At 43.1% G+C, this 19,627-nt stretch overlaps 1 protein-coding gene and 1 long non-coding RNA gene across 4 annotated transcripts in view; both read right to left on the bottom strand.

The window, feature by feature from the left end:
* Positions 1–13,929: 13,929 nt before the first annotated feature.
* Positions 13,930–15,168, bottom strand: LOC112630507. The gene is made up of 2 exons (XR_003120885.1): positions 14,766–15,168; positions 13,930–14,247 (listed from the first exon to the last, which is right to left on the bottom strand). It is a non-coding gene; the product is annotated as an uncharacterized LOC112630507 (long non-coding RNA).
* A 1,406-nt stretch (positions 15,169–16,574) lies between these two features.
* Positions 16,575–19,627, bottom strand: part of LOC112630543 (zinc finger protein 252-like) — a 44,238-nt gene continuing 41,185 nt past the window's right edge. For all 3 annotated transcript variants that reach the window (XM_025394906.1, XM_025394904.1, XM_025394905.1), the window contains one exon: positions 16,575–19,152. In XM_025394906.1, coding sequence (XP_025250691.1) covers positions 17,042–19,141 — 2,100 coding nt within the window. In that variant the 5' untranslated portion in view covers positions 19,142–19,152 and the 3' untranslated portion in view covers positions 16,575–17,041. The remainder of the gene's footprint in view (positions 19,153–19,627) is intronic.

Below are 19,627 nucleotides of genomic sequence, written 5' to 3' on the forward strand. Positions count from 1 at the left end.
ATTTATTGGAAGCTAGATAAAGGTCATTCTCGCTATGCTTCAGCAAAGAGATTGGTGGCATTTTGGCCCTGCCCTAAAGATCTGTGGAACTTTGAGCTTGAGACAGATGATTTAGGGCATCTGGCAGAAGAAATTTCTAAGCAGCAAAGCATTCAAGATTTGACATACCTTTTTCTGAAAGTGTACAGTCATATGCATTCACAAAGAGATGGCCTGAAATGGGAACTTACGTTTATTTTTATTTCCATAGGTTTTTACATTTTTTATTTCCATAGGTCACGGTGGTGGTTGGTTACATGAGTAAGTTCTTCAGTGGTGATTTGTGAGCGGTGATTTGGTGCACCCATCACCTGGGCAGTATACATTGAACCCAATTTGTAGTCTTTTGTCCCTCACGCCCTTCCCACCCTTTCCCCCGCGAGTCCCCAAAGTCCACTGTATCCTTCTTATGCCTTTGCATCCTCATAGCTTAGCTACCTCTCATGAGTGAGGACATACGATGTTAGGTTTTCCATTCTTGAGTTACTTCACTTAGAATAATAGTCTCCAATCCTATCCAGGTTGCTGTGAATGCCATTAATTCACTCCTTTTTATGACTGAGTAGTATTCCATCATATATATGATATATTCCATCATACATCCAACATCCATATATCATATATATGATGGAATACTACTCTCTCTTTCTCTCTCTCTCTCTATATATATATATGCCACAATTTGTTTATCCACTCGTTGATTGATGGGCATTTGGGCTGCTTCCACATTTTTGCAATTGTGAATTGTGCTGCCATAAACATGCATATACAAGTATCTTTTTCCTATAATGACTTCTTTTCCTCTGGGTAGATACCCAGTAGTGGGATTGCTGGATGAAATGGTAGTTCTTGGTAGTTCTCCTTTTAGTTCTTTAAGGATGCTCCATACTGTTTTCCGTAGTGGTTGTACTAGTTTACATTCCCACCAGCAGTGTGGAAGGGTTCCCTTTTCACCGCATCCATGCCAATACCTATTATTTTTTGATTTTTGATTATGGCCATTCTTGTGGGAGTAAGGTGGTATTATTTTGTGGTTTTGGTTTGCATTTCCCTGATCATTAGTGAGCATTTTTTCATATGTTTGTTGGCCATTTGTATATCTTGTTTTGAGAATTGTCTGTTCGTGTCCATAGTCCTCTTTTTGATGTGATTATTTTTTTCTTGCTAATAGTCCTTTGTTGGATGTATAGATTGTGAAGATTTTCTCCCACTCTGTGGGTTGTCTGTTTACTCTGCTGACTGTTCCTTTTGCCGTGCAAAAGGTCTTTAGTTAAATTAAGTCCCACCTATTTATCTTTGTTTTTGTTGCATTTGCTTTTGGGTTCTTGGTCATGAAATCTTTGCCTAGGCCAATGTCTAGAAGGGTTTTTTCTGATGTTATCTTGTAGAATTTTTATATTTTCAGGTCTTAGATTTAAGTCCTTGATCCATCTTGAGTTTATTTTTTTAAGGTGAAAGATGAGGATCTAGGTTTATTCTCCTACATGTGGCTTGCCAACTATCCCAGCACTATTTGTGAATAGGTTGTTTTTTCCCCACTTTATGTTTTTGTCTGCTTTGTTGAAGGTCAGTTGGCTGTAAGTATTTGAGTTTATTTCTGGGTTCTCTAGTCTATTCCATTGGTCTATATGCCTATTTTTTTTTTAGCAGTACCATGCTGTTCTGGTGACTATGGCCTTATAGTATAGTTTGAAATCAGCTTCTGTGATGCCTCCAGGTTTGTTCTTTTTGCTTAGTCTTGTTTTGGCTATTCATGCTCATTTTTGGTTCCATATGAATTTTAGGATTGTTTTTTCTAGTTCTGTGAAGAATGATGGTGGCATTTTTATGGGAATTGTATTGAATTTGTAGATTGCTTTTGGCAGTATGGTATTTTCTTTTTTTTTTTTTTTTTTTTTTTGATGAGACAGAGTCTCGCTCTGTCGCCCAGGCTGGAGTGCTGTGGCCGGATCTCGGCTCACTGCAAGCTCCGCCTCCCGGGTTCCCGCCATTCTCCTGCCTCAGCCTCCCGAGTAGCTGGGACTACAGGCGCCCGCCACCACGCCCGGCTAGTTTTTTGTATTTTTTAGTAGAGACGGGGTTTCACTGTGTTAGCCAGGATGGTCTCGATCTCCTGACCTCGTGATCCGCCCGTCTCGGCCTCCCAAAGTGCTGGGATTACAGGCGTGAGCCACCGCGCCCGGCCTGCAGTATGGTATTTTCTCAATATTAATTCTACCCATCCATGAGCATGGGATGTGTTTCAATTTGTTTGTGTTGTCTATGATTTCTTTTAGCAGTGTTTTGTAGTTTTCCTTGTAGAGGTCTTTCACTTCCTTGGTTAGGAATATTCTAAAGTATTTCATTTTTGCAACTATTTTAAAAGGGGTTGGGTTCTTGATTTGATTCTCAGCTTGGTTGCTATTAGTGTATAGCAGAGCTACTGATTTGTGTACTTTAATTTTGTATCCTGAAACTTTGCTAATTCATTTATCATTTCTAGGAGCTTTTTGGAGGCATCTTTGGGGTTTTCTAGGTATATGATCCTATCATCAGCAAACAGCAACAGTTTGACTTTCTCTTTACCAGTTTGGATGCCGTTTATTTTTTTCTGTTTTCTAATTGTTCTGGCTAGGACTTCCAGTACTACGTTGAATAGAAGTGGTGAGAATGGGCATCTTTGTCTTGTTCCAGTTCTCAGAGGGAATGCTTTTAACTTTTACTCATTCAGTATTATGTTGGCTGTGCGTTTATCATAGATGGCTTTTATTACATTGAGGTATGTCCTCTGTATGCCGATTTTGCTGAAGGTTTTAATCATAAAGGGATAGTGGATTTTGTAGGGTGCAGCCCTTCGGTGCTTAGCGGGTGTTCTCCCCGTGTGCAGAGATGAGAGATTGTAATAAATAAAGACACAAGACAGAGAGATAAAGAGAAAGCAACTGGGCCTGGGGGACTACTACCATCAAGACGTGGAGACTGGTAGTCGCCCCAAATGGCTGGGTGTGCTGATATTTATTGCATACAAGACAAGGGGGCAGGGTAAGGAGGGTGAATCTTCTAAGTGATTGATAAGGTGAAGCAAGTCACGTGATCATAGGACAGGTGGCCCTTCCCTTTTAGGTAGCCCAAGCAGAGAGAGAACACAGCATACGTCAGCGTTTTCTTCTATGCACTTATAAGAAAGATCAAAGACTTTAAGATTTTCACTATTTCTTCTACCGCTTTCTACTATGAATTTCAAAGAGGAACCAGGAGTACGGGAGGAACATGAAAGTGGACAAGGACCATGACCATTGAAGCACAGCACCACAGGGAGGGGTTTATGCCTCCGGATGACTGCACGCAGGCCTGGATAATATCCAGCCTCCCACAAGAAGCTGGTGGAGCAGAATGTTCCCTGACTCCTCCAAGGAAAGGAGACTCCCTTTCGCGGTCTGCTAAGTGTTGGGTGTCTTCCCAGACACTGGCGTTACTGCTTGACCAAGGAGCCCTCAAGTGGCCCTTATGTGGGCATGACAGAAGATTCACCTCTTGCCTTCTAGGTCACTTCTCACAATGTCCCTTCAGCACCTGACCCTATACCTGCCAGTTATTCCTAGGTTATATTAGTAATGCAACAAAGAGTAATATTAAAAGCTGATGATTAAATAATGTTTATAATAATTGATAATTGTCCATGATCATCTCTATATCTAGTGTTATGACTATTCTTATTCTATTTTTTTTATTATACTGAAACAGTCTGTGCCTTCAGTCTCTTGCTTCAGCACCGAGGTAATCTTTCACCCACAGGATTTTGCCAAATGCTTTTTCTGTGTCTGTTGAGATGATCATGTGATTTTTGTTTTTAATTCTGTTTATGTGGTGTGTCACATTTATTGACTTGCATATGATAAACCATCCCTGCATCCCTGGTATGAAACCCACTTGATTGGCCGGGCGCGGTGGCTCAAGCCTGTAATCCCAGCACTTTGGGAGGCCGAGGTGGGTGGATCACGAGGTCAGGAGATCGAGACTATCCTGGCTAACATGGTGAAACCCCGTCTCTACTAAAAATACAAAAAACTAGCCGGGCGTGGTGGCGGGCGCCTGTAGTCTCAGCTACTTGGGAGGCTGAGGCAGGAGAATGGCGTGACCCCGGGAGGCGGAGCTTGCAGTGAGCCGAGATCACGCCACTGCACTCCAGCCTGGGAGCGAGACTCCGTCTCAAAAAAAAAAAAAAAAAAAAAAAAAAAGAAACCCACTTGATCATGGTGGATTATCTTTTTGATATGTGTTGGATTCAGTTAGCTAGCATTTTGTTAAGGATTTTTGCATCTGTGTTCATCAGGGATATTGGTCTGTAGTTTTTTTGTTGTGTTCTTTACTGGTTTTGGTAGTAGGGTGATACTGGCTTCATAGAGTGATTTAGGGAGGATTTCCTCTTTCTCATCTTGTGGAATAGTGTCAATAGGATTGGTACCAATTCTTCTCTGAATGTTTGGTAGAATTCAGCTGTGAATCTCTCTGGTCCTGGACTTTTTTTTTGTTGGTAATTTTTAAAATTACCATTTCAATCTTGCTGCTTATTATTGGTCTGCTTAGGGTTTCTAATTCTCCCTGATTTAAGCTAGGAGGGTTGCATCTTTCCAGGAATTTATCCATCTCCTCTAGGTTTTCTACTTTATGCACATAAAGGTGTTCATAGTAGCCTTGAATGATCTTTTGTATTTCTGTGATGTTAGTTGTAATATCGCCTGTTTCTTTTCTAATTCAGTTTATTTGGAGCTTCTTTTTTTTCTTTTCTTTTCTGAAACGGAGTTTCACTCTTTTTGCTCAGGCTGGAGTGCAATGGTGTAATCTCGGCTTACTGCAACCTCCGCCTCCTGGGTTCAAGCGATTCTCCTGCCTCAGCCTCCCAAATAGCTGGGATTACAGGCACCTGCCACCAAACCTGGCTAATTGTTTTGTATTTTTAGTAGAGATGGGGTTTCACCATGTTGGCCAGGATGGTCTCAATCTCTTGACCTTGTGATCCTTGTGACCTTCTGAATTCTTTATCAGGTAAGTCAGGGATTTCTTCTTGGTTTGGATCCATTGCTGGTGCACTATGTGATTTTTGGGGGGTGTTAAATAACCTCATTTTGTCATATTACCGGAATTGTTTTTCTGGTTCCTTCTCATTTGGGTAGGCTATATCAGGGGGAAGATCTGCTGCTCAAGGCTGCTGTCCAGATTCTTTTGTCCCATGTCGTATTCTTTTGATGTAGTACTCTCCCCACTTTCCTAGGGATGTGGCTTCCTGGGATCCGAGCTGTAGTGATTGATATTTTTCTCCTGGATCTAACCACCCAGCAGGGCTACCAGGCTCTGGGCTGGTATTGGGGTTTGTCTGCACAGACTCATGTGATGTGGATCATCTTTAGGTCTCACAGCCGTGGATACCAGCACCAGCTCCAGTGGAGGTGGCAGGGGAGTGAAATGGACTCTGTGAAGGTCCTTAGTTGTGGTTGTTTAATGCACTATTTTTGTGCTGGTTGGCCTCCTGCCATGAGGTGGTGCTTCCAAGAGAGCATCAGCTTTGGTAGTATAGGAAGGATCAGGCAGTGGGCAGGGCCCTAGAGCTCCCAAGAGAATATGACTTTTGTCTTCGGCTACCAGGGTGGGTAGGGAAGGACTATCGTGTAGGGGGAGGGTTAGGTGTGTCTGAGCTCAGACTCTCCTTGGGCAGGGCTTGCTGCTGCTGCTGTGGGGTTAGGAGTATGGTTCCCAGGTCAATGGAGTTGTTCCCAGGAGGATTATGGCTGCTTCTGCTGCCTCATGCAGGTTGTCAGGGAAGTGGGGGAAAGCTGGCAGTTACAGGCCTCACCCAGCTCCCATGCAACCCTAAAGGCCAGTCTCACTTTCACTGTGCACCCCACCCACCCAAGCGCACTGAGTTTCTAAGCAGTGGGTGAGCAGGGCTGGGAACTTTCCACAGGCTACCAACCTCCAGCTAAGCAAGCAACGAGGGTGTTCGTGCCTCCCCACCTGCCAAGTCTGCACACTTAAATCACACACTCCTGTGAGTTCTGGCCAGGAGACTTCATGTTTGATTGGAATTGTTACAAAGTTCACCTGGAGGTTTCCTTCTCCCTTTGGTCTTTTCCCAGTTCCTCTGGCAGCCCTCCCCAAGAACCCCTGTGAGACAAGGTAGAAATGGCTTCCCAGGGCTTTTCCCACTGCTTCCTCTAACCATGTATTTTGCTTGGCAGTCAAATTTGACGCAGCTCCAGGTAAGGTCAGATCCTTCTCCTGTGATCTAGACCTTTAGATTCCTCAGTGAGGAATCCCCAAACACAGATTCTTCCTGTGTTTGGGGGCGAATGATCCCTATTTCCCACATTCACAGCTTGGGCACTCACAGTATTTTAGGTGTCTCCTGGGCCCTGCAGGAGCAATCCACTCCCTCTGCTTTCTGTATGAGAAAAAAATCTGTATGGGAATTTTGTCTTAAAGTAATAGTCCCAGCTACTCAGGAGGCTGAGGCGAGAGAATGGCATGAGTCCGGGAGGCAGAGCTTACAGTGAGCCGAGATGGCACCACTGCACTCCAGCCTGGATGACAGAGTGAGACTCTGTCTCAAAAAAAGAAAGAAAGGAATATAACCGGTTGGGCTGGGCATGGTGGCTCATGCCTGTAATCCCAGCATTTTGGGAGGCTGAGGCGGGCAGATCACGAGATCAGGAGATTGAGACCATCCTGGCCAACATTGTGAAAACCCGTCTCTACTAAAAATACAAAAAAGTAGCTGGGTGTGGTGGCAGGCGCCTGTAGTCCCAGCTACTCTGGAGGCTGAGGAAGGAGAATGGCGTGAACCCGGGAGGCGGAGCTTGCAGTGAGCCGGGATTGCATCACTGCACTCCAGCCTGGGCAATAGAGCTAAGGGAGGAGACCACCTCTCATATTGTCTTATGCCCAATTTCTGCCTCCAAAGAAAGAAGTAAAAACTAAAGGGCAGAAATGAAATTCACAGGCAGAGAGCCTGGTGCCGTGCCCTGGACCTGGTTAAAGATTGACCCCTGACCTAACCAGTTATCTATAGATTTCAGACATTGTATGGAAAAGCATTGTGAAAATCCCTGTCCTGTTCTGTTCCATTCTGATTATTGGTGCAAGCAGCCCCCAGTCACATACCCCCTGCTTGCTCAATCGATCATGACCCTCTCACGTGGACCCCCTTAGAGTTGTGAGCCCTTAAAAGGGACAGTAATTGCTCACTTGGGGAGGTCGGTTTTTGGAGACGTGAGTCTTGCTGAAGCTCCTGGCTGAATAAAGCCCTTCCTTCTTTAACTCGGTGTCTGAGGGGTTTTGTCTGTGGCTTGTCCTGATACAGAGTGAGACTCTGTCTCAAAAAAACAAAACAAAACAAAACAACAACAACAAAAAACAACGGACTTGAGAGAAAAAATTTCAGAAAAAAACTATAGTATACCTGTTATGGGATTCTACCCTGACCACTGTTTTTGAGCTCTTATTATTTTCCTACAACTTGGACTAAATCCTAAATCATGTCCTTGCTACAAGTCTCTAAAAATAGACTGGGTTTTAATTTTCATGTTTTTAGTTGACCTCCCAATGGAATAGGGTTTTAGAAAAATTCTGTCACATAATTTTTAAAAAAATTTTAATTAAAACATGTACATTAAATTTAAATTTTAATTTAATTAAAATTAAATTACTCCAAAGGCTAGAGATGATTCCACAAGTAATAACAGCTACAGATCAATGTCTTCAACAGGACTATTGGAAATGAACCTTCCCAGTGACAAGGGACACCTTGACACTTACATTTTGATCATCAAAGCTTTCTAGAAGAAAGACTTTTTATCAAGAGGGGGAGATGAGAGAAAACTTGAATCTGAGAAAGGTGAGGTTTTTATTAGGCCCAGAGCAGCATTAAAATAAGACAGTAATCACATCCTACTCCCCAACTTTTTAGCTATGTATTTGTCTCCTGAAACTGCTTGTTATCGCCATAAGTAGCTACAAATTAACCTAAAAATGCCATGCTGAGCAATAAAACCCACACCCCATAGTTTAACAACATAAAGCCAATCAATAGCTTATTTTAATGTAAATTCTTGGTAAATAATTCAGGAACAACCTCTTTTTTCCCTTTAAAAATCAATTTACAGGCTGGAAATGGTGGCTCATGCCTGTAATCCCAGTGCTTTGGGAGGCTGAGGTGGGAGGATCCCTTGAGGCCAGGAGTTTGAGACCAGCCTAAGCAACATAGCAAGACCCTGTCTCTACAAGACTTTTAAAAAATGAGTTGCGCATGGTAGTGTATGTCTGTAGTCCTAGCTACTGAGAGGTCCAAGGTGGGAGGATTGCTTGAGCCCAGGAATTCAAGGTTACAGAGAGCTATGATTGTGCCATTGAACTCCAGCCTGGACAACAGAGCAAGATCCTGTCTCTATTTAAAAATGAAAAAAAGTATCCACTATAACTGCTGCTAACCGGAATGTATTTTCAGGGCAAATTAAATCTTTGACCCTGGGTTATAATCCTTAAGTTTGGCCTAAATAAACTGTCTACTTACATTAATTTTGACCCAACTTGTTCCTTTTAGGTCAAGTGGAATAAGGACAGTGAGAAATGGGTCTGATATATCTCTTTCCTTGATTGTCTTTCTCTTTCAGCTGAATGCCAAGGCAGGAAGAAATGAAGAGTGGGAGCTTTTGAGGGTAAGGCTTTGCTATTCAAGCCTGGGCTGTCATGGGTGTAAATGTCACCTCTCCTGCCCACAGGTCTTGCGTGCACAACCATTGAGGTCCTTGGTTCCTAGAGCTAGGTCTTCTCAGAAATGGGGTTCTGAGAAAGAACTTGTGCGAGGGAATGAAAATGTGGACCCTGGCCGGGCGCGGTGGCTCACGCCTGTAATCCCAGCACTTTGGGAGGCCGAGGCGGGCGGATCACAAGGTCAGGAGATCGAGACCATGGTGAAACCCCGTCTCTTACTAAAAATACAAAAAATTAGCCGGGCGCGGTGGCGGGCGCCTGTAGTCCCAGCTACTCGGGAGGCTGAGGCAGGAGAATGGCGTGAACCCGGGAGGCGGAGCTTGCAGTGAGCCGAGATCGCGCCACTGCACTCCAGCCAGGGGGACAGAGCAAGACTCCGTCTCAAAAAAAAAAAAAAAAAAAAAAAAAAAAAAAAAAAAGAAAATGTGGACCCTTCTTCTCATTCTGCTCTGCTCTCTGGGGGATGACCCATGGATGGAGCTGGGTAGGGGTTATAAGCCAAAATTAAAATTCTAAGCCCACCACAACCAATGGACCCCTCCTCTCAGACAAGGGCATTCCAAAGTTAACCTGAAAAACTAGTTCAGGCCATAACAGGAAGAGGGGGCCGGGCATGCTTCATTATACTCCCTTCCCTTTGGAACTCAGGTACAAATGATCAGCATTAACATTAAAACAGAGATCTTAAGACTTTTTATAACAATAAGATACCAAATTCCAGCCTGACTTGAATATAGCATTGTATGTCAGCATGCAGGCCCTGAATGAAATCACAGCATTTTATCCTAAAATGTATTTCTTTGACATATTTTGAAATGGCCCTGCAAGGCTGTTGTGGAGAAAATCTGCATTCTGCAAAGAATCCCTTTTCCTTTTCAGGTCTTTTCCCTGATCCAGGAGAGAATTACCTGAGTCTGGCGCCTTTTAAAGTCAGATAAGAAACATTTACAATCTGTTTTCTCTGAAGCCTGCTACCTGGAGGCTTCATCTACATAAGAAGAACTTTGGTCTCAACAACCCTTTATCTTAACCCATACAGTCCCTTCTACTGACTCCAGGTGTTTAGATAAACTCTTTAAACCAAATGCCAATCAGAAAATCTTTGAATCTGCCTAAAAACTGGAAACCCCTGCTTCCAGTTTTCCCATCCTTCTGGATCAAACCAGTGTACATCTTATATGTATTGATTGATGTCTTATGTCTCCCTAAAATGTATAAAACCAAGCTGTAGCCTGACCACCTTGGGCTCATGTTCTCACGATCTTCTGGGGCTTGTCATGGGCCATTGGTCACTTGTATTTGGCCCAGAATAAATCTCTTCAGATATTTTACAGTTTCACTCTTTGTCAACAACGTCCTACTCACTTAGGACAGAGACATGGTGGGAGAATCACTGGACCTTGGAGGAAAAATGTTGAGGTCCTGACTTTGGACACATTGCTATCATCTCTAAATATCAGGCCCCTCCTGTGAGAGTGTATGTGGCCTCCCAGCAGGACCTGGTGCTGACAGTCACCTGGACAGGTACAACAGCTCTGTGTAAAGGACACAGCACTGCACATGTTCAGCTTTGCTGTTATGGTCACTGACCTCACAGCTTGAAAATGAATTCCTGGAACTCTAAGGATCAATTTTGAAGTAGTCAGTGCCCAAAGAAAGATTCAACTCAGCCTCCAACCAGGACCCTTTGCTCCTACCTTCAACTACTATATGCCAGGCTCTTGTTCCCAGCTCACAGAATCACCTGAGAGGCCTCACAGTGATAGTGGGCCAACTCTCACCTTAGAAAAGTGGTTCATCTCTTCTCTTATTCCAGATACCCCTTCCTCATTTCCCATGGAATTTCAGGGTCCCAGGGAGCATGGGATTGAGTTGGGAAGGAGAAACTTAGGGAATGAATTGACAGGACGTGTTGGTAAGAGGGATGAAAGCAGCATCAGAACCCAGGATTGGGGTCCTTGTCAGGATACTTGGCTGGCTGTCCTTTCTTTTCCTGGATGCACAGTTTGCTTCTTGCTCTTACAGGCACCTGCACAAGCTCCAATTTGAGGACAGAAAAGGATATTATGTATTCTAGGTCTGGTAAATAACCATGGGGTAGGTTCAGGGATGCTCTTGACTCTACTGTGAGAAGGCCAGGGTACAACTTCATTACCTGGCTCCATAAGCTCCTACCCTGGAGAACAACAGTAATATATTGGTTCCCAGGTTTTAACATCAATTCATAGCCAAAGTCCAGTAATCTCTGTCCTAGCCCAATTAGCCTCAGACTACAAGGGAAAAACCTGCACTCCAACAAAATCAGAGTTACTGACCCATTATAATGAGGGTGATAACACCCCAGACTGTGGGGTGTCTCACCAAACTAAAGAAAACATAATTTATTATAAGACTTTGGGGAAGGGTGGAGTTTAAGTGAAATTTAAATAAAGCAGTGTTTTAATAGGCATGCAGCAAAGCAGGCTTGTGAGTAATGGGTCGTCAGGTCTGGACTGTGAAGTACACCCAGGCTCATTTCCTTGGGAACCACAAAATTAAGATAGGTGTAGAATATGGTGTCCAAAAACTTCTTATATGAATTGGGTTGTAAATTGAGGTTGCTTCTCTATGTCAAAGCGACAGATCTGCCAGGAAAGAGTAGAGTGTTTCATTCTTACTTATATAATTTCTAACATGTTTCTGTTAGTCTATAAGAGAACAAAGTTTCTCAGTAAGAAAGTAGAGGTTAAATTTTATCACATTCTACAGCTGCATATATCTCTGGCAGAAATAGTTTCCTATTAACTTTACAGTTGGTTTTATCTGTTATTCCAGTCTGATTAATAGCTTAACAGATTTTTCTTTCTCCATCCAAGGTGTTACTTCCTTATCCCTAAAAAAGTGGGTATTCTTGTCCTCTGATATATAGTTACCCTGGTAAATGGTCACATTCCCTTTGGCAAAGGGAATAAGACTTATAGCATAAAATTCGGAAGTGTAGCAAGATCTTTCAAGGGAAATCTGGCCTCTTTTTGTTTCATGAGGTTCTGGGTCAGAACTGGCTCAAGCCTAGGAAGTAAGTGAAGGTCGATGACTGTTGTGCTGATCCAAGTCAGGTGTCTGTAAAAGCTGAATGACTCACTGATACTGATAAAGACTTTAGTAGGCGGTCTACCTATTTCAGTCCATAGTCACCATCATCATTACTCAGGGTCAAAACCTCTATGGTCAAACCATTCTCATTACTATTGTGGCCCTGGGCCTGTTACAGTGACAACTTCCCTGTCTACAACTGGGTTACATGCTACCATCTTGTCCTAACCATTCCCATTGAGTTAAATCCTCTTTTATTTCTTTCCTTCTTTTCCTTTCTTTCTTTCCCCCTCTTCCTTTCGTTTTTTTTGAGGGGAATCTTGCTCTGTCACCCAGGCTGGAGTGCAGTGGCGTGATGTTGGTTCACTACAACCTCCATCTCCTGGGTTCAAGTGATTCTCCTGCCTCAGCTTCCCAAGTAGCTGGGATTACACGCACCTGCCACCATGTCTGGCTAATTTTTGTATTTTTAGTAGAGATGGGGTTTCACCATGTTGTCCAGGCTGGTTTCAAATTCCTGAACTCAAGTGATCCACCTGCCTTGGCCTCTAAAGTGCTGGGATTACAGACGTGAGCCACTGTGCCCAGCCTAAATCCATTTTCATAACAGCTTCTCCTACTCCCTTTGATAGACTATATAAAACAGCCACTACAGAGTCTTTCCTGGATATTACTATTCCCTCACCAATGCACTTCTCTAAGCCTGGGCGAAAGGAGTGCCCTCTTGTATCTCCTGAGCCTTTGAATCCATTGTCTGTTGTAAAATCAGGCAATTCTGCATGTCAGCCTCACTCAGTGTAGGCCATGACCAAACATAGTCTTCCATTAACAAGCTGCTACTGCAACTAGTACAGTCAATCCACAGCCTGCCATGTGTGCACTCATATAACAAATCCAGTCCAATCCAACATTACATTATCTCTAGTCGAACAGCCTTAGAATCTGCTCCCTTTCATATCACCCAAACTTCTGCCAACAGTAAGCTGGAAAAATCTTCCAATTATTTGGCACTCCCTCTCAGGTCACACTTTTGTCTCATGCCCCAGGTCTTCTGGAGTTTCATTACAGGAAGCAATCAAAGTTGGTCGGTATTGAGAACAATCCACATGCCTGTGCAAAGTGACAGCTTTAAGAATAATATGTGTAGCTGTAGGTAATTCATTTTGACAGTTTTCTGCTATGTTATACTTATAATCAAACTTCTTTTCTCCCCCTCTCCATGAACACTGGACTTGTTTTTCCTTTTCTTTTTCATGCTATTACAGGAACAGCTGCTATCAAACATTTTGGGACACATCTTCTAGTTCTCATGCAAGCACATCCCCAACACATATGTGCAGGAGTGGAACTGGGTTGTGGGCTACATAATTTTTTTTTTTTGAGACGAAGTCTCGCTTTGTTGCCCAGGCTGGAGTGCAGGGACGCTGTTTCGGCTCACTACAACCTCTGCCTCCCAGGTTCAAGTGATTCTCCTGCCCCAGCCTCCTGAGTAGCTGGGATTACAGGTTCCCGCCACTACACCTGGCTAATTATTTTAGCAGAGACAGGGTTTTGCCATGTTGGCCATGCTGGTCTCAAACTCCTGACCTCAGGTGATCCACCTGCTTCGGCCTCCCAAAGTGCTGGGATTACAGGTGTGAGCCAGTGCATCTGGCCAGGGCTAATTTTTAACTGTATTAATAATGCCAAAATATTTTCCAATGTGTCATACCAATTTCCACTCCTATCAGCAGAGTATAACTGTTGCTAAACATTTTTGGTGTCATTCTCTGTCAGATTTTTAATTTTTGCCAACCTAGTGAGGGTAAAATGACATCTTGCAATATCATTTTGCATGTCTGTGATTAATAATTACCTTTGCCCCTCTTTTCATACAGGTTAGTCATGGGAGTGTTTTGGGTGATGAAGAAGCCTTGGCAGGTTTTATGGCAGAGACAAATCCAACTCAGTCATGCTGCCTGGAGAGTCAGGGCCTCAGAAATTGGGATTAGAGGCAGGAGTTTTAGTCCTAAAGATCTTACAGATTCCCAACGATACAAAGTGCCTCTCACCCTACATGAAAATGGGCAATAATGGAATTCACCGATTACATTCTAATGTGTGTGAATACACGTATAAAACACAAATTAACCTTAACAATTGGTGGGGAAGATTGACAGCACAGGACTAAGCACAACAAATTAGCAGGCACTAAGGCAGAATTCTTTTCACAGCAGAAAGACCAAATCTGTCCCTTTCTGATGCACATCTTCAGTTTTGGGTCAAAAGTTAGTGGTGGAGGTCAAGGCCAAGGTCAACCTAAGGAGTCCACAATAGCATGCATCAGTGGAAATGCTGCAGGACAGACAGACATGGAGGAAAAAGTAAAAACGCTCTTGTGACCATCAGCACCTGCCTTCACTGCCTAGGGAGTCCCTTCTCCTTCTAGCAAAGGCTGAGCAAATTCTCTGGGATTTTCACTTAGTAACCTGATATTCTGGCAAGTCAGACAACTGAATTAACTATGTTGAATATTCCACTCCAACGCCCATACGTGAACCTGGTTGTCCTCACAGCCTACTGCCTCACTGCTGTGATGTCTTGGGCAGATCCTGGAGCATGATTTTGAAGACAGACCGGGGCCCTTCTCTACATCCCCCATCTCTGCCTCTCAAGTCCAGTCAGGCTATAAACATATGGCAGAGAGTAGACCATCAACTACTGTGAACTCTACCAGTTCAATGAGTAGCAAATAATGTCAACAAAGTATGGCCACCAAAGTACTCTTCTGTCACAACTGACATAGCCTGTGGTGAAAATTGCTGATGCATAGAGATATGAGGGGTAGGAGACACCATCTATTTACTACATAGCACAAGTGGGAGAGAACTATAAGGAAACAACTTTCCCTCACTACATCCCAGGGTGACCTGCAAATATGCCACTTATTCTTTTGTGAGTATAGTGAGCATGACTAAACACAGTAGCTCTCTGGGAAGAGCAAGAATAAAGGAGTCTTCAGAATGAGTTGTAAGATATGTATGATGCTTACTAAGTGGAACTCACAATTGTCCTGTTTAATGTCAGTCTCCTTGTTTTGAGAATGCTTCAGGTGACAAAGGCCTATGTCAGCAGTATGGATCATGATGAGATTCCTGGAAGGCTGAACCTCTGCTGGTACAGGCATAAAACTCCTCCAGAAATGGCTTCTTTTTATTAACTAAAGAAACTGAAAATGCCTTTCTCCTCTCAATTTTAATGTAATTGGTTAAGCAGCCAGGAGAGGCGAGTGTGGTAGTACACACCTGTGGTCCCTGCTACTCAGGAAGTTGAGGCAGGGGAATCGCTTGAGCCCAGGAGTTCAAGGTTACAGCATCCCAAGTAGCTGGGACTGCAGGCTCCCACCACCACGCCCAGCTAATTTTCGTATTTTGTAGAAATGGGGTTTCACCATGTTGGCCAGGATGCTCTTGATCTCTTGACCTGCCTGCCTCAGCCTCCCAAAGTGCTGGGATTACAGGCATGAGCCACCGTGTCCAGCTCCCTTTTGTCATCTCTTGATGGAACCTCAAAGAAGAGATCCTTGGGGGAAACTGAATTTCTTTTTGCTTCCTTCTTGAAAGTTCTCTAGAAGAAGTTGTAACTGGGTAACAAGCTCCAAGTCCCTAGCTCAGCCTGCAGGCAAGAGAGCGGGGTGAGTTGACATTGAGTTTTGACTTAACTTCAGGAGATTAAGGTTTCCAGTCACCTCAGGAAAAGACAAGAACTCTGTTCTTGCAGTGGAACACAGCTCTCTGTGATGGGTAAGTGAAGACATAAGCCACAGGCTCCCATTCTTGGACATTTTCCTGAATTTTCTTCATGACAACACATCTAGAAAACCCATCTACCAAATCCTATTTAAGTAAAATGTTGGGGTCCGTGTGTTTCCTAAACAAAGGAATGAACACACAAGACAACACAGGACAAGACAAACATGGCGGCCGCCCCGAACAACATGCTCTGCTTTATTTTATACAGCCGTTTGTGGAATGTTGCCAAGTCACAAGACACATTGTTGTTTTTCTGACCTTTCCCTGACTTTCTGGATTTTCAAGATGTTTACACATAAATCAGCCCCCAGGATCTGCTGTTTGCAGTTGGCTCCTTCGTCCTCCCTGTTTGCAGGGAAGGAACGCCCTGCTTCATTTGCAAGAGCAGGACTTATTGGAAACGTCTCGTTTGCGAGCACGTAGTCTTCTACAGTAAAACGTACAATTTCCCATTTTGAATTAGTTGGATATATTGGGCCAGCTACAAGACTGCAAGCTCCTTGCTGGCAGCATCTTAACTCTTGGAAACCTGGAGGTGGAGTACAGTGTTATTTGACTTTTTAGTAAGGTCTCAACTATTTTAATCTACACAAAGACTCACCTTATTTCTTAACTTTTGCTTATAATCATGTTTCTCTTCCCTGTGAATTATCTGATGTTGAAAAATAATACTTCTGAAGCTTAAGGTACCATACTCCTTATCACAAAATAAAAACATTTTGAAGGGGCCCAAACAAACAAAGAAAACCCCAGCCTGGTTCCATCACACTTGGAAGTGCAAGGATCTCAACTACTTTCTCTGAAGTTGAAATAAATGATAGAAAAGAAAGAAAAGAAAGAAAAGAAAGAAAAGAAAGAAAAGAAAGAAAGAAAGAAAGAAAGAAAGAAAGAAAGAAAGAAAGAAAGAAAGAAAAGCAAGAAAGAAAAGCAAGTGGTCTCAAGTGAAATACCTAACTGTACCTTAAGGTCTGGTGCTATGAAATGCATCTAAATAATTAAGTTTCACATATCTACAGGGCTCAAGAAGGGGGCCCATCCTCTGAATCTGAAACAAGGTGTGCTATTGTGGGACTGTCACTACACACTTCAGTAGCCTGCCTTTAGTAAGCAGCTCACTGGGAGAGTGAAATCCCTTAAGAGCTGAATCTCCAAAAGGAAAACCATAAAGTGACTCATTTCTCACCAGCATGACTCTCATATAACTGTGAAGAATTTATAGACTAATCAGTTACTCTCCATTGTGAACCGTACAATGTTGAATGAAAGATGACTGTGCACTAGAGTTCCCCACACATACTACATTCGTAGGCTTGCTCTCTAATGTGAATTGTGTGGATTTTCTCATGACTACTAAGAGTTATTCTCTGACTGAGGTTTTTCCACATTGATTACGTTTAAGGTCGCTCCCCACTGTGAATTCTCTGATGTCGAGTAAGGTGGGACCTTTGTCGGAAGGATTTTCCACATTCAGTGCATACATAGGGTTTCTCTCCAGTGTGAATTCTCTGATGTTGGATAAATTGTGAATGCTGACTGAATGCCTTGCCACACTCACTACATTCATAAGGTTTCTCACCAGTATGAATTCTCTGATGCTGAATGAGAGAGGAGCGAATATTGAAGGCCTTCCCACAGTCACTGCACTCATAGGGATTCTCTCCAGTGTGAATTCTTCGATGGCGGATAAGGTGTGCACTCTGGCTGAAGGCCTTCCCACAGTCACTGCACTCATAGGGCTTCTCTCCATTGTGTGTTCTCTTATGCTTAATTAGGGTGGATATCTGTCCAAAGGTTTTCCCACACTCATTACACTCATAGGGTTTCTCACCAGTGTGACTCCTCTGATGTTGAATAAGGTGTGACCCCTGGCTAAAGGCCTTCCCACATTTGTGACACTCGTAGGGTTTCTTTCCATTATGTATTCTCTGATGCTGAACAAGGGAAGAAAGCACACTGAAGGCTTTATCACATTCATTACATTCATAGGGCTTCTCGCCATTGTGTGTTCTTTGATGGTGAATAAGATTAAAACTCTGGCTGAAAGCTTTTCCACACTCACTACATTCATAGGGTTTCTCTCCTGTGTGAATTCGCTGATGCTGAATAAGATGTCCCTTTTGACTAAAGGTTTTCCCACACACACTACAACCATAAGGTTTCTCTCCAGTGTGAACTATCTGATGCTGGATAAGGGATAGACGAGCGCCAAATGATTTTCCACACTCATTGCTGATATAAGGTTTCTCTCCAGTATGAATTCTCTTATGTTGAATAACTTGTGAGCGTTGACTAAAGGATTTCCCACATTCATTACACCTATAAGGTTTCTCTCCAGTGTGAATTCTCTGATGGACAGTAAGAGTTCGGTTCAGGCTAAAGGATTTTCCACACTCATTACATTCATAGGGCTTTTCTCCTGTATGGATTCTCTGATGCTGAATGAGAGATAATCGTGTACTGAAGGCTTTGCCACACTCCTCACAGTCATAAGGTTTCTCTCCAGAATGAATTCTCTGATGTTGAATAAGGTGTGATTTTCTGTTGAAGGCTTTCCTGCATTCTCTGCACTTGTAAGGTTTCTCTCCACTATGAATTCTCTGATGATGAATTAGATTAGAGCTATGACTAAAGGCTTTTCCACACTGATTACACTCATGAGGTTTCTCTCCTGTATGAATTTTTAGATGTCGAATATAAGATGAATGTGTACTAAAAGCTTTCCCACATTTAATACACTCATAGGGCTTTTGTCCAGTGTGAATTTTACAGTGCTGAATAAAGTATGAGTGAGCACTGAAAGATTTGCCACAATCCTTACATGTGTAGGGTTTCTTACCATTGTGGATTCTCTGATGTTTACTGAGGATAGAGGGCCGACTAAAAGCTTTTCCACATTCATTGCACTCATAGGGCTTCTCTCCACCATGAATTCTCTGGTGCTGGTTAAAAGCTGTGTTCTGATTGAAAGTTTTTCCATGCCCAGTACACTCAAATGGTCTGTCTGGATTGTTCATCCTCTGATTCTCACTAAGAACTGAACTCTGTCTGGGTACTTTCACTAACACATCTGTCTGACAGGCTCTTTCTCCTAACTGGAAACTCTGGAGGTTAGTGAGGTCCTCATGTTGTTTCAAGTTTTCTACACTTGACACACTTGGATGGAGACTCTTCTCTCTAGACACTCTAACATGTTTGTCAAGATTTGAGTCTGTAATGCAGTTTTCTCCAACAGCATTGAACTTGTGGCCATTCTCTTTAGAGAGGGTTTTCACACATCTCATAGTAATTGCTCTGAAATTGTTCTTCTGGGAGAAGGAGTTCTTAACTCCTTCTACTGCATATTTTCTCCAGCGATTCTCTAACTTTCCCTCAGTTTTACTCATCTCTTCAGTTTCCTTAAAAATATTCCTTACATGATCTTCTGATTTTGCTCTCTGGGATTCCAATTCTTCAGAAATTTCCTGCTTTGGAATCAATTCCTCTTTTTCAATCATAGAATCATAGCCTGAAAGAATGAAAAAAAAAAAAAAAAAGTGAAACACTTGCATTTTACTATGGGAGGAAGAATTAGAGAATAAGCAGGAATATTTATATCAAACAAGTATCTTGTAGGATAACACTGATACTCAGAATGCAAATTTAAAAAAAGCAACAGGCCGGGCGCGGTGGCTCAAGCCTGTAATCCCAGTACTTTGGGAGGCCGAGGCGGGTGGATCACGAGGTCAGGAGATCGAGACCATCCTGGCTAACATGGTGAAACCCCGTCTCTACTAAAAATACAAAAAAAAAAACTAGCCGGGCGTGGTGGCGGGCGCCTGTAGTCCCAGCTACTCGGAGGCTGAGGCGGGAGAATGGCGTGAACCCGGGAGGTGGAGCTTGCAGTGAGCCGAGATCGCGCCACTGCACTGCAGCCTGGGCGACAGAGCGAGACTCCGTCTCAAAAAAAAAAAAAAAAAAAAAAAAAAAAAGCAACAAATATG

Source organism: Theropithecus gelada, chromosome 8, assembly GCF_003255815.1.
Source record: "Theropithecus gelada isolate Dixy chromosome 8, Tgel_1.0, whole genome shotgun sequence".
Taxonomy (NCBI): Eukaryota; Metazoa; Chordata; class Mammalia; order Primates; family Cercopithecidae; genus Theropithecus; species Theropithecus gelada.